This window comes from Brassica rapa, chromosome A02 (genome assembly GCF_000309985.2).
Source record: "Brassica rapa cultivar Chiifu-401-42 chromosome A02, CAAS_Brap_v3.01, whole genome shotgun sequence".
Lineage (NCBI taxonomy): Eukaryota > Viridiplantae > Streptophyta > Magnoliopsida > Brassicales > Brassicaceae > Brassica > Brassica rapa.
This window is the reverse complement of record NC_024796.2, coordinates 25,802,782-25,814,948: the sequence shown is the minus strand read 5'-3', so window position 1 is coordinate 25,814,948 and position 12,167 is coordinate 25,802,782. Positions and strand designations below refer to the sequence as shown.

Genomic DNA, 12,167 nt, shown 5'->3' with positions numbered 1-12,167 from the left:
TATCTTACTGGAAATTGTTCAAATAATATTAAATTAATTCGTTGCCAAGACAAACGTTTGAAAGGGTAAACACGTTTATCTTGGTTCCACTCAGTACACTGAACCTAATTATTCCACCAAATCCTATATATGATAATGGTATGATTGAACAGAACACTAGTTTTCTTTTTCTAAAATATTGTCAATTATTTATAAAAAGTTGATTTTAAACCCACCACCAAAATATTTTCGCTTTTAATATCTGGATTTTTTTTTTGAATGACTGTATTAAATTAATTCAAGACAAAAAACACTTTTAATATCTGGATCTTTAATTCTTAATGATGTACACACACACAATTATTGCACTTCTCGAATTATTGCACTCTCTCATCCGGGCCTCTCTCTCCATGTGATGCCCGGGTACCAGATTCGAGGGACTGAGACTACACAATCATCCGACGTCACTATTGACAACCATCCAATATCACGGACAAGACCGACTACTTCAAGAATGAGCTGAAGGAGGCACCCCACCAAGTTAATTTTGGACCAAGCAAAGTCTTATCTACCAGAACCAGTGTTTTGAAACCCGATCCGGACCCGCGGTTGAACCGGTAAATCCGGTGACCCAGAAAAAATCCGGTTTGGATTTTGTGAAAAACCCAATATTTAAAAACCCGCAAAAATCCGCAAAAACCCGGTAAAACCTGGAACCCGGTACCGGTTGAACCATCGGTCGAACCAATAAATAACTTTTTACTTCTTCTTTTTTAGTTTTTAATTATGTTTTTAGATTATGTTTTATATTCTAAGTTTCCAATTAAGAAGTTAGGTACTGACAAATAACTTTTTACTTCTTTTTTTTAGTTTTTAATTATGTTTTTAGATTATGTTTTATATTCTAAGTTTCAGTTTTATATTTTTGTTTTTTAGATTTTGATGAAGATTTCACTATGTCACCTAAAGAAAATAAAGTGAACGATGGTAGACAGAACCAAAATTAATTGATGTGATTTGGTGTTAGTTTATTTCCGTTATTGATAATTTATTACAATGATCTTTTACTTTTGGTTTATTTTCTATTTGTAGTTTAATTTATTATTCACATTAGGCATTTAAATATTTAAATATTTATAAATGTTATGTTTGGATTTATTTTAGATGTCATAACTCTTACGTTGTTAGGGAAAATTTTAAATAGTTTAAACTATTTTTTTGATATTTTGTATGTCAAATGAAAATAAAAATATAAAAACTAAGGTTAATTATTTTCTAAATGTTTTTAAACATAAAATATATACATATCCAAACTATTATTTTATGTTTTAAAAATATTTAGAAAATATTAAACTTTAGTTTCTATATTTTTATTTATATAGCTGATATATTATTATATAAAAAAATTAATTCATCTATCAACCCGCGGTTCACCCGTGGTCGAACCAGTGACCCAGTAACCCGGTAAGTCGTCCGGTTCTGTGTCCGGGTCGGGTTTAAAAACATTGACCAGAACACATCATTCTGTTTCTAGAAGAAATTAAACTCGTGGCATTAGAATCTAAACTCCTTCCTGAGTCCAAGACGATTAATGTTAATTAAAAATAATTATTCTTTCTGTTACAAAAAAATTAATCTACAACATTCAATTTAATCCAGAAAATATAAATTTGGTAAATCAAAACATATGTGGTCAGAGCTCTATAGTCAGAATATCGTTTTAGATATATATATCACGTTAACTTTTTAATCCAAGTCTTACCTAAAATTTTCATGAATTTCGGTTATTTTAGAAAACATTTATTTGGTAAAATATATAAACTTTTCGAAGATCTTCATATAGATTTATAAAGGCTATGGAAAATGATTTTGTTTGATTTTGAGTGTCAAAAATATTTCTGCATTAATGGGCTTTAGAAGTTATAACATACAACTAATGAAAATTATCATTTAAGAGAGGACATGTAATTTCCTAAGATTTGATTAGGGAGCTAATTCATCTAGGGACAACCCTACTCAGCCATTGGTAAATTGGTAATGTGTTTTTGTGCATGAAGTTGTTTGGCAACTAAGATACTTGTGTGTCAACACCATGGTCCTGAACAAAACCTACTCTGCCATTTGAAATGTGTTCTTGTGCATGAAATTTTTTGACAACTAAGACAACACCATGATTTTGAATAAAACCACTTTGTCCCCTTCTCTCTAGAATCAGTGGCGAACCTACGTTATGTGGGGAGGAGGCAGCTGCCCCCACAAAAAATCTAAAAATAAATATATTTCCATTAGAAACTACAAGTTTTCCATATCATAGTTGGTTCCAGTCATCTGTTTGCCCCCTCTAGATCACTCTTCGAATCTCCTCCTGAACTGTTTCTTTCCTTTTATTTATTTATGCCCCCACAATTTTTTTTCTCTCGATTCGCCAGAATCACTTTGATCAATTGAAGCCACCTTACCACTTCTAAATCGTTTTCAACTTTATCCTTTGACTGTCTCTGCGTGTATTTTTTTTTGTCTCGTTATCATCATTCAAGTCATTTACTGATCAAAGAAACCAACCGCAGTATACCGTAATCTCCGTGCAGTCTGATTACTACGTACTTTTGGTCTGATTTGCACTTTTAGCGTGTAGTGTGTTCTCTGGTCTTTCTTGCTTTGATCTGTTTAAACATGATATAAAAATGTTTTGTTTAAATATAAATGATACAATATAATATAACATGATATAAAATGTTTCTAAAACACATGGCTTGTCTGCGATGCTGTATAGAACAGCCGTGGTGTTCTAGGTTGAATTCTTTTTCTCTACTCAAGTTTTTAAAAGTTTTTTTAATCGTTAGAATTTAAAGTAAACCCAAAAGATGATATGAGAAAACAGAGCAAACTCACAACAGTATATTTGTATATATAAAAGTACAAGCTTCCTTCGTCATCATTCAAGAAAACTTAAGACGTATGCTAGTAAAAAAAAAATGGCAACGATTTGGTTTCTACCACTTTTCTTTCTCACATTTCTTCTTTTCACCGCCTTCAAAAGCAAGAAGAAGCAACAATGACCACCATCTCCTCCTGGTTTTCCAATCATCGGTAACTTGCACCAGTTTGGAGAATTACCACACCAATCCCTATGGAGACTCTCCAAGAAGTATGGTCCTGTGATGTTTCTGAAGCTTGGAAGATTGTCAACGGTTGTAGTTTCTTCTTCTAAAACAGCAAAACAAGCTCTGAAAATACACCTCTGCTGTTATAAACTATTCATGGTATATTCATGTTATGTTGTTAGACATATTTTGTAACTATACTTAATTTTTTTTTAGAATTAATTATTTGAAGTATTCATTTAGGTTTTGAATATTTACTCAGATACTAATTTGGATCTTTGGAGCGGTTTTCGGATCTCGGGCTTTGAGTTTTTATTTGTCATCATATCAATGAATAGAAAGATTTATAAATTAAGATCTTAAGTCTCAGCCAACTTGATAAAAAAGAAATAAATAACAAGATGGATCATTGATTTTTAAACCTACAAGAAACAACTTCTCAGCCACAAAGCTATAAGAGAACCGAAATACTTTCTTACCTTGAGATAATGTTCCTCAACTCTTTGTCAATACCATAAAACACAGTTGCAGCTGGAATCGATGTCTGATTATGAATCAAGTTGTATATATATTTGCTTCCAAAGGTGGAATACAACTGTTTGAATGTAATTAATTGCATTAACACTTCTATAGTTCAAGGTTTTATCGTAAAATATCTTAACATTCAATTGAAGTACCAAATTTAATTTTAGATCTCTTACCTCTGCCGCATGTTTTCTTTCACAAAAGGAGCCGCAGTGACCAGAACCGGGCGCTTTTGCTTTTGTGGTATCATCGTGTCTAATTCTAGAGTTTGGGGATCTTGTGTTGACATTATGTCGATTCGTCACCGTCAACATGTAAAAGCCCAAACAAAACCCATAAATGTCTTATAAATAAAACCGTAAAAGCAGAACTTTAAAAAGGACATAAGACAGTGACAAATAGGGGGACGTTCGGGTATCCATTCGGGTTCGGTTCAGGTTTATTTATGTTTTGGGTTTTTGGGATTAAAGATTTCAGCGTCATTCGGATATTTTTAAATTTCGGTTGGGATTCGGTTCGGGTTCGGATAACCCATTTAAATAATTTTAATTTTTTTAAAATTCAGTATATAGTTTAAATTTCTCAAAATCTGTAAATAAAATACTATATTACATATAAATTTGAATAACATATGTCTGAATACTTAAACTTAACACTAGATTTCGATCCGCGCAACCGCTCGGGTTTTTGTTGCGCGGGTTTTTGTTTTCATTTAATTATATATAAACATTGTGTTTTCAATTCTAAATTGGTATATATTATAATATATATATGTCTATCAATTTTTAAAACATAATAAGTTTACGTTATATTTTTTTTATTGAATAGATTGTTTCAAATTTTCACATGTATTTGTATCTTCTTCAATATATTTATTTTTGGATTATTATTTCATTATTAAAATCATAACTATATATATAAAGATTAGTAAAATATTGTTTTATTGTCATATTAAAAGATATTGTAACATTTCACAAATTTAGAAAGTTTTTAAAAAATTAAACTTTTCGCTTCATAGATTTATATTTTCAAGTAAATAATTAAACATTTAGTTTTTGTTTAATTTTTAAAATTTGTTTTCATTGGTTTAAAGTAGTAAAGATTAACCATTGTTAGATAATATGATTTTTTTTATTTAAAAAAAATCTTTATAATTTTAAAAGTTAACATCAACAAATATTTAAATAATTAACATATGGAGGTATAGTATTACAACATTAAATTATATCTATTTAATTTATACTATCTATAAATCCAATGGATCATCTATTGTTTAAATCTAATTATTGATAGTCCAATAAAATTTCTGGTCGGCCCAAAATTTAAATGATAAGGGGGAATTGCCACTAATACCACTTTCCTAATACCACTTTTCAACTTTACACTTTTCAACTTTACCTTTAAAATTTTAATGGCTAAAGTACCATTATACCCTTATTTAATCAAACATAAACATATGCCTTTTCCAACAAAAAATTTCAAATAGAAAATCCCCAAATTGATCGACGATTCCGGCGAGAGACTCGACGATTCCGGCGAGAGATTCGACGATTCCGACGAGAGATTAGACGAATCCGGTGAGAGATTCGACGATTCCGGCGAGAGATTCGACGATTCCGGCGAGAGATTCGACAACTTCGGCGAGAGATTCGACGACTTCGGCGATTTCCCCAGTGAGATTTGATTATTCAGGAGATGTTGACGTTCGACGAGATTTGGCGAAGACTACAAGCTCAACGAATAGAACAATCTATCTTAACGAACGTAACAAAGGTCAGAGGATAATAGATAGTGATTTTCGTCTCTTTTCTGTAATTTTTGCTTGGTTTCTCAAAATCGATCGGTTTCTGGGAAGGAGACGAAGTTTTTTTCATGAAGTTTTCAAATCTCAGATTTATAACCTTATAAATTTTTATTTATGAGGAATATAGTGTTATGTATTCTCGGAATGGGACTGTACTCCTTCGCCAGCCTCATCCCCTCCTCCACCGTCACCTTGTACTTCGGCAACTCGTCCTCCGTGAAAATCCATAACGCGACGTAATCCAATCCCACGATCCCGATCCTGATCGGCTCGTCGGTGACTATAGCCACCAGATCTTATTGTTCTGTATGATTCTGCAACTCAACCTTAGGTTTTCATGACACTTTGCCAATGAATTACTTTGATATTTCCAGGCACAATATTTCAAAAATGGTATCGAAGAGATGGCTGGAAGAACCTTACGATGTGTGGCACTGGCCTTCAGAACCTATGAGCTTGAAAAGGTCCCAACAGGCTAAGAACTCTCAGACTGGGTTCTCCCAGAGAACGACCATATTTTACGATCTATAGTAGGCATAAAGGTGAGGATTAGTTTTGTTTATTTATGTTCATTTTTACTTTTATCTTAACATTAGTCAAATGTATACATCGTATTTGTTTAATTTCAGAACAATAACCCACATATCATGGGCTGCAGTATTTTGGTAGTGTGTCTTATCAAATTATTTTCAAATGTGGATTCAGAATGCTGGTGTCAAAGTGCTTCTTTTGTTCGATTTTACCAAAAAGGCCCATTGCACAAATTATCTTTCTTAGCCTGCTAATAACGCTGCATGATGTTTGTTGATGTTCAGGTTCGTATGGTTACTGGTGACAACATACAAACTACCAGGGCTATTGCTTTGGAGTGTGGAATATTGACTTCAGATGCTGATGCCTCAGAGCCTAATCTTGGAATGGGCACGTGTATCCGTCTGGTTTGTAGATTTTTCGACTTCCTGACATTAGAGAGTATCTAATTGAGATATGCTTTGTTTTCCTGCAGAATATGAAGCCTCATCAAAATTGGAAACAACTGTTTTCCATAAAAAGACGCAGCAGTAGATCATTTCTTAGAGTAATGCAAGATATGTACATGAACCTCTTCTTTGGAGATGAAGTGTTCAAATACTTTAGGAGTTATGATAGTTAGAGGTGATCTTGCAGTTGAACGTGGATGGGAGATACTAGATAATATACAAGAGATTATAGCTGTTTGCAAAGTTGCTAGTGTACATGTGATTTTGGCGGAGATCACAGATGAATGGCAGAAGGTCAAAAAATTTCACCAAAAGTAAACATGATCCTGCTAAATATTTATTTGTCTGTGGAGTTTGAATATTTGTGAAGGGAGAGCTGTGTGATGTTGAACAAAGACAACTTATTATAAGCATGTATAAATATTTTATAAGCCCTTATAAAACTTTATTCTATAAATCAACTTATTATTATTTATAATAAATTAACTTAGAAATCCTTACAAACCAGTTCATAAACTCTTATAAATTAAGTTATAAACCTTTATAATCAAAAACCAGTTTATAAACTCTGATAAATCAGTTTATAATCCCTTATAAGTTAATTTATAAAACCTTAGAAATTAATTTATAAACCACTTATGAATACTTAAAATTAATAATAGGGATTTACTATCAAAATGACTCATTTATGATTTCGCATAATCAACTATTGTTCAAACCAGTTCATAAACTCTTATAAATTAAGTTATAAACATTTATAATCAAAAACCAGTTTATAAACTCTGATAAATCAGTTTATAAATCCCTTATAAGTTAATTTATAAACCCTTAGAAATTAATTTATAAACCATTTTATGAATACTTAAAATTAATAATCGGGATTTACTATCAAAATGACTCATTTATATATGATTTCGCATAATCAACTATTGTTCTACAAAACCACATAGAGCAATTGCTAATCATCAATTCAGGGTACAAGATTGATGCATACACATGTCCAATTATTTATAAACCATTTATAAACACTTATAAATGACTTATACACCCTTATAAACCTTATAATTTGTTTAAATAATTTTATAAATGAAATAAAGACTTTTATAAATGATATATAAAAAACTCTTATAATGATTATTTATAAATTCTTTTAAATAAATAGCTGATATACCAATTATGAATTTTTTTAAAAAAATTATAAACTAATTTTAAAATATATTCTTTTATAGTTTCTATAAATTATTTGTTCTTAACCAATTAACAAACACTTAAATAATTATAAACTTCTATTAATGGGCACATTTGTTTATAGGAGTTTATAAATGATACACAAAACCTTCTAAATTCTTACAAAAGACATATCAGTTTATATATACTTATAAAATTTTATAAATTGATTTATAAGGTCTTATAAACTGATTTATGGTTTATAAGGTGATTTTTGGGGTTTTAAGATAATATATTATTTTTATTAACTAATTTTTGTTCTATAAGTGTTATACACCGATTTATAACCCTTCTGATATTTTTCTAGCAGAATATATATTTTTCTAACAGCTCTAGAAGTGCCTCTAAACCGTTTATATACCTTTTATAAATTCTTATAAAGCCTTTATATTTTTTTATAACCCTTTATAAATGGTTTATAAACTATGAATAAATTTTTTTATAAATCTTTATAAACTTTTATAAATTATATCTTTATAATTGTTTTTTATAAATCTTTGTTATAGACCCTTAATTAACATTTAGAAACCTATATAAACTTCTACAAATATTTATAAACCTTTATAAAAGGTTTATAATCTCTTTATAAGTTCTTATTAATTAACCTTATAAAATGATTTATGAACTCTTATAAAATCATTTGTATATTTATAAAAGATTTTATGAACTCTTATAAACTTTTGTAACTGGCTTTATAGACTTTTATAAATAGATTTATAGACTTTGAAATAGTTTGTTAACTATTATTACTGATTTTTGAATTACTTTTTGCTTCTTAATATTACCAAAGAGATATCCACTTTTGTAATCATAGGTACGTGAGGCAGGACTAGAGACAAGTGTGGAAACCTCTGGAAAGAATTAGCTATTGCATTTAAGTTGAGATTGTTGGTTTTCCATCATAGTATAAGAAACCACAGTGAAGTGAAGTGAGCGTCCCTACTGTTTTGTTGTGTTTTGGATGGCTTGGAAAGGAAACAACATGTCGATTTGTTCTGTTTTGTTACAATAAGATCTTATCCGTAATGAAGATAAAAGTCCCAAATAACTTATCTGTTAGGCTCTCTGTTGCAACCATGTTATACTATATGTCCAATGTTCTTCACATGCTTCCTTTTAACATGAAAACAAAACATATCTTGATCTTCATCACATGAGCCATCAAGAGGATGATTCTAGGAAGAAGAACAGACATTTCCTGATTATTTCATAACATTAACCAATTGATAACTTATCTAGAAAAACACACATTATTTATGAAATATTAATCATCATTTTACAAGAAAAAGAAACGCTATGGAAGATGACAAAGCGGTTGATGAGAAAACATGAGTTTCTAAGGTTACCAATATTGTTTCTGTAATGTGTGTCCCACAAAACGTAAGATACATGAGGGAATTTTTGCTTGGTAAAACATAAAACACTGAACTTGGCCTCGCAGTTTCACCTTCAGAGAGATTGAAGGACTAGACTAGTTCAACGAGTAAAGGCATGGAACCAAGCACTTGTGTCAACGGTAACAGTAGCATGTATTTATATCACCGATTTTACTTTTTAAACTTTTTATCATTAATTTTTATAATGCTTTCTAAAATCTTATTATAAGATATATTAGGGGTTATAAGTTATTTATCAGCCTTTACATATCATTTTTTTGTGTTTAAATTTCATCTCTGAGTTTATATAATACTTTATAAACTAGTATATCTGAGTTTTACGAAGGTTTATAAGTGATTTTTAATAAATTTTAATACATTATTGTTTATGAATCCATATATAATGCTTATAAATGTTTTAATCATCTCTTGCGAAAAATTATTTATAGACGATGTAATCTTTAAACAAATTATTTAGAAACTGTAATTTTAAGCTTTATACATTAAAATTTACAAAGCCTTATAAAATATATTAAATTTTATACTATTATATCAAAGTTTGGAGTAGTGAATGTTGGAGTAGATGACGTCATCTACAAAAGATAAGATTAGTTAAGCTTAATATCAAAAAATTTATAAACATTTATATTCTTTTTTTAGAATTGTAACTGTGACTTTTGTTTTATGCATCTTTTTTCTTCACTTTTTTCAGTATCTTCGTCTGAAGTGATTTTCTCTGTATTCTCATTTTCCCTAAAAATATTCACTTCCGTCAGTTGTTGTGTATCAGAAATTTCTTCTTCATCATTTTCATCATCTGTTGCATTTCTTTTACCACCAGAATTTTCTTCTTTTTCATTTTCATCATTTGGTGCACCTTTTGTATCATCATAGTTGCATGGACTCTCATAACCATCAGGTGCCTTCAAGAAATCATGTCATAATAGGTAAAGAAAATAACATGTGAAAATATTTATAAGTGCTTGGTAAAGTTATTTGCTTACCAATTGTAAGACATTCTCGATTACTTCTACTCGTTTATTCAAATCATAAAGCATTTGGATTAACTTATCGAGTTTGGAACCATCTTCATCTTGAAATTTCTCCTTAGCTTTCTCATACGCTTCATCTTTTCTTTTCTCTTTATTCTTCTTATGCTTTTGTTCCTAAACAGTATTATGATGGCTATATAAACATATTCATCATTCAGTTTTGATAACACAACCTGAAAATAACATTTATAAACCATTATAAAAAGAGTTATTTACCTTATTTCCTCTTCTTCATTCTGCCTTTCAACTTGCACGGGCTCCTCAACTTCTGTATCAGCTTCCATTTGTTCTTTTTCTCCTTCCTCAAATGTCTGCCCCTATTTCCAAGAGAAAAAAAAAATAACAAATTTAGGATGGCTTATAATTTTTTTTAAATGATAGTCCGAATTTATAAGGGTTTATATATTAGCTTACTTCATTGGTTTTTGATGTTTCTCTTTCTTTATCACCGTCGCCGAATTCAACACCAACTTCCACTTGTTGTTCTTCTTCATCTTGTGTTTGCTCCTATTTCAAACAAAAATAAGAGATTTATAAATGCTTATAATATTAAAATAACTTAGCAATTTCAAATTTGATAAAGTCTTATAAAACATCAAAAACACAATGACCTTAGAGGTTTTGCTGTACATCTTTGTCTTCTGTCCTGCTTTGTCGACCAATGTCTTCTGTTGTAAGAAAACATCCACAAATCCTTGTTCCCAATCGCTTTTCTTCACTTTGTATCCTTGTTGAACTAGTTGTACAACACTGTCAAAGTCCTTATCATCAGGATGTGTTGGGTTCACCAAATGTTTGAATTCCTCAGAGAATCCAAACATTGTAGTAACCACACCCTTTAACAAGGATAAAACAATATTTTATAAGTCTCTGTAAATCTCTTATTTATAAACCATTATGAAACAATATAGTTAACTTAGTAATCTCATGTGAATGGCAGGAGCTAATGAGGGCATGACACAAGCAAGGTGTTAAGACAAGTGAAACATGCAAGTTCACACACAAAACACAAGCCAAGAAGAAACATATCAACCATTCTCAATAATCTAATGTGAATGTTAAGGGCTAGTGTGTGAATGATGCAAGCAACGTGTTACAGAAAAAGTACAAAATGAAAAGTATTCTAAAATGTTTAAACACTTCATATTTTTTACCAAGGCGCCTGCTTGTAACCCTTTTTCAAGGATTATGTTTATAAACCTCTTTCTAAACAATACAGTACGAATAAATTTATAAACTTTAGTAAAAACTCACATTATTTTTCTTCTCTACCTCCAACACTTCAGTAATTGTCGGAGCCCTTGTTGAGTCCCTACGTAGACATAACGGATCTGCAGAAGAGGTTTCCTGGCAGAAACCCAGATTTATAAGGGGTTATAATTCCTTATAAATCATTGACTTGTATTTATCAACAATCTCATGAAACCCAGATTTAAAGGGGGTTATAATTCCTTAATATTCAGTTTTCACTAACGGAAATTATCTCTTCCTTAATATGCAGTTTTCACTATCGAAAAATCTCTTTCTTAGCCGGAACCATTCAGATCAATCTTAATATGACTTCAAAACCAGATTTAAGTTTTCAAATACTCAATGTTTTCACTCTCAATGTTTCACTATCAAATATGTTTCTCTTAGATCGACATCTTTAAATGTGATATCTAAGAGAACCTTGTTTGATTGTTCGATAAGAGAAAGCACTAAATCGAATTAAGTAAAAATACAAAAATTAGAGACATACAAGTTGTGAATCACATATAGGAGTTGACATCTTGGAGATTTTGAATCGATTTCGTCGCCAGAAGTCGACGGTGAGAGAAAGTCGACGGAACTAGACGGTGAGAGAGACGCCGAAACTAGATGGTGAGAGAGACGCCGGAAATCGATGGTGAGAGAGAGAGAGAGACGACGGTGAGAGAGAGACGATTGTGACTCGGGGAGAAGGAGAGAAACCGATGGTGGAGAAGAAGATAAGGTAAGGGTATTATTGCCTTTTGCTCATTAATGAAAGTGGTATTTCTGAAAATGTCCTTAGACTAATGGTAAAATTGAAAAATAGTATCCAACAAAGTGTAAAAGTAAAATTTCCCCAATGATAAGATTATAGATTAAATGTAAGA

At 30.6% G+C, this 12,167-nt stretch overlaps 1 protein-coding gene and 1 long non-coding RNA gene across 6 annotated transcripts; both read right to left on the bottom strand.

Moving 5' to 3' along the window:
- Positions 1 to 888: 888 nt before the first annotated feature.
- Positions 889 to 4,535, bottom strand: LOC103848408. Its single transcript, XR_004455132.1, has 2 exons — positions 3,563 to 4,535; positions 889 to 3,206 (listed from the first exon to the last, which is right to left on the bottom strand). It is a non-coding gene; the product is annotated as an uncharacterized LOC103848408 (long non-coding RNA).
- Positions 4,536 to 7,613: 3,078 nt separating this feature from the next.
- On the bottom strand, positions 7,614 to 11,926 carry LOC103848405. Of its 5 annotated transcripts, none has more exons than XR_004455126.1 (7): positions 11,789 to 11,926; positions 11,302 to 11,394; positions 10,659 to 10,883; positions 10,462 to 10,554; positions 10,264 to 10,364; positions 10,000 to 10,180; positions 7,614 to 9,918 (listed from the first exon to the last, which is right to left on the bottom strand). XR_004455126.1 is itself a non-coding variant. In XM_033284311.1 (6 exons), the coding sequence occupies exons 1-6, from the start codon at positions 11,816 to 11,818 to the stop codon at positions 10,162 to 10,164; spliced, it is 561 nt and encodes a 186-aa protein (XP_033140202.1). In that variant the 5' UTR covers positions 11,819 to 11,926; the 3' UTR covers positions 7,614 to 10,161. The 5 variants fall into 5 exon arrangements, 3 of the variants coding, with proteins under 3 accessions (XP_033140202.1, XP_033140200.1, XP_033140201.1); XR_004455125.1 differs by having other exon boundaries at positions 10,000 to 10,161; XM_033284311.1 differs by having other exon boundaries at positions 7,614 to 10,180.
- Positions 11,927 to 12,167: the final 241 nt, after the last annotated feature.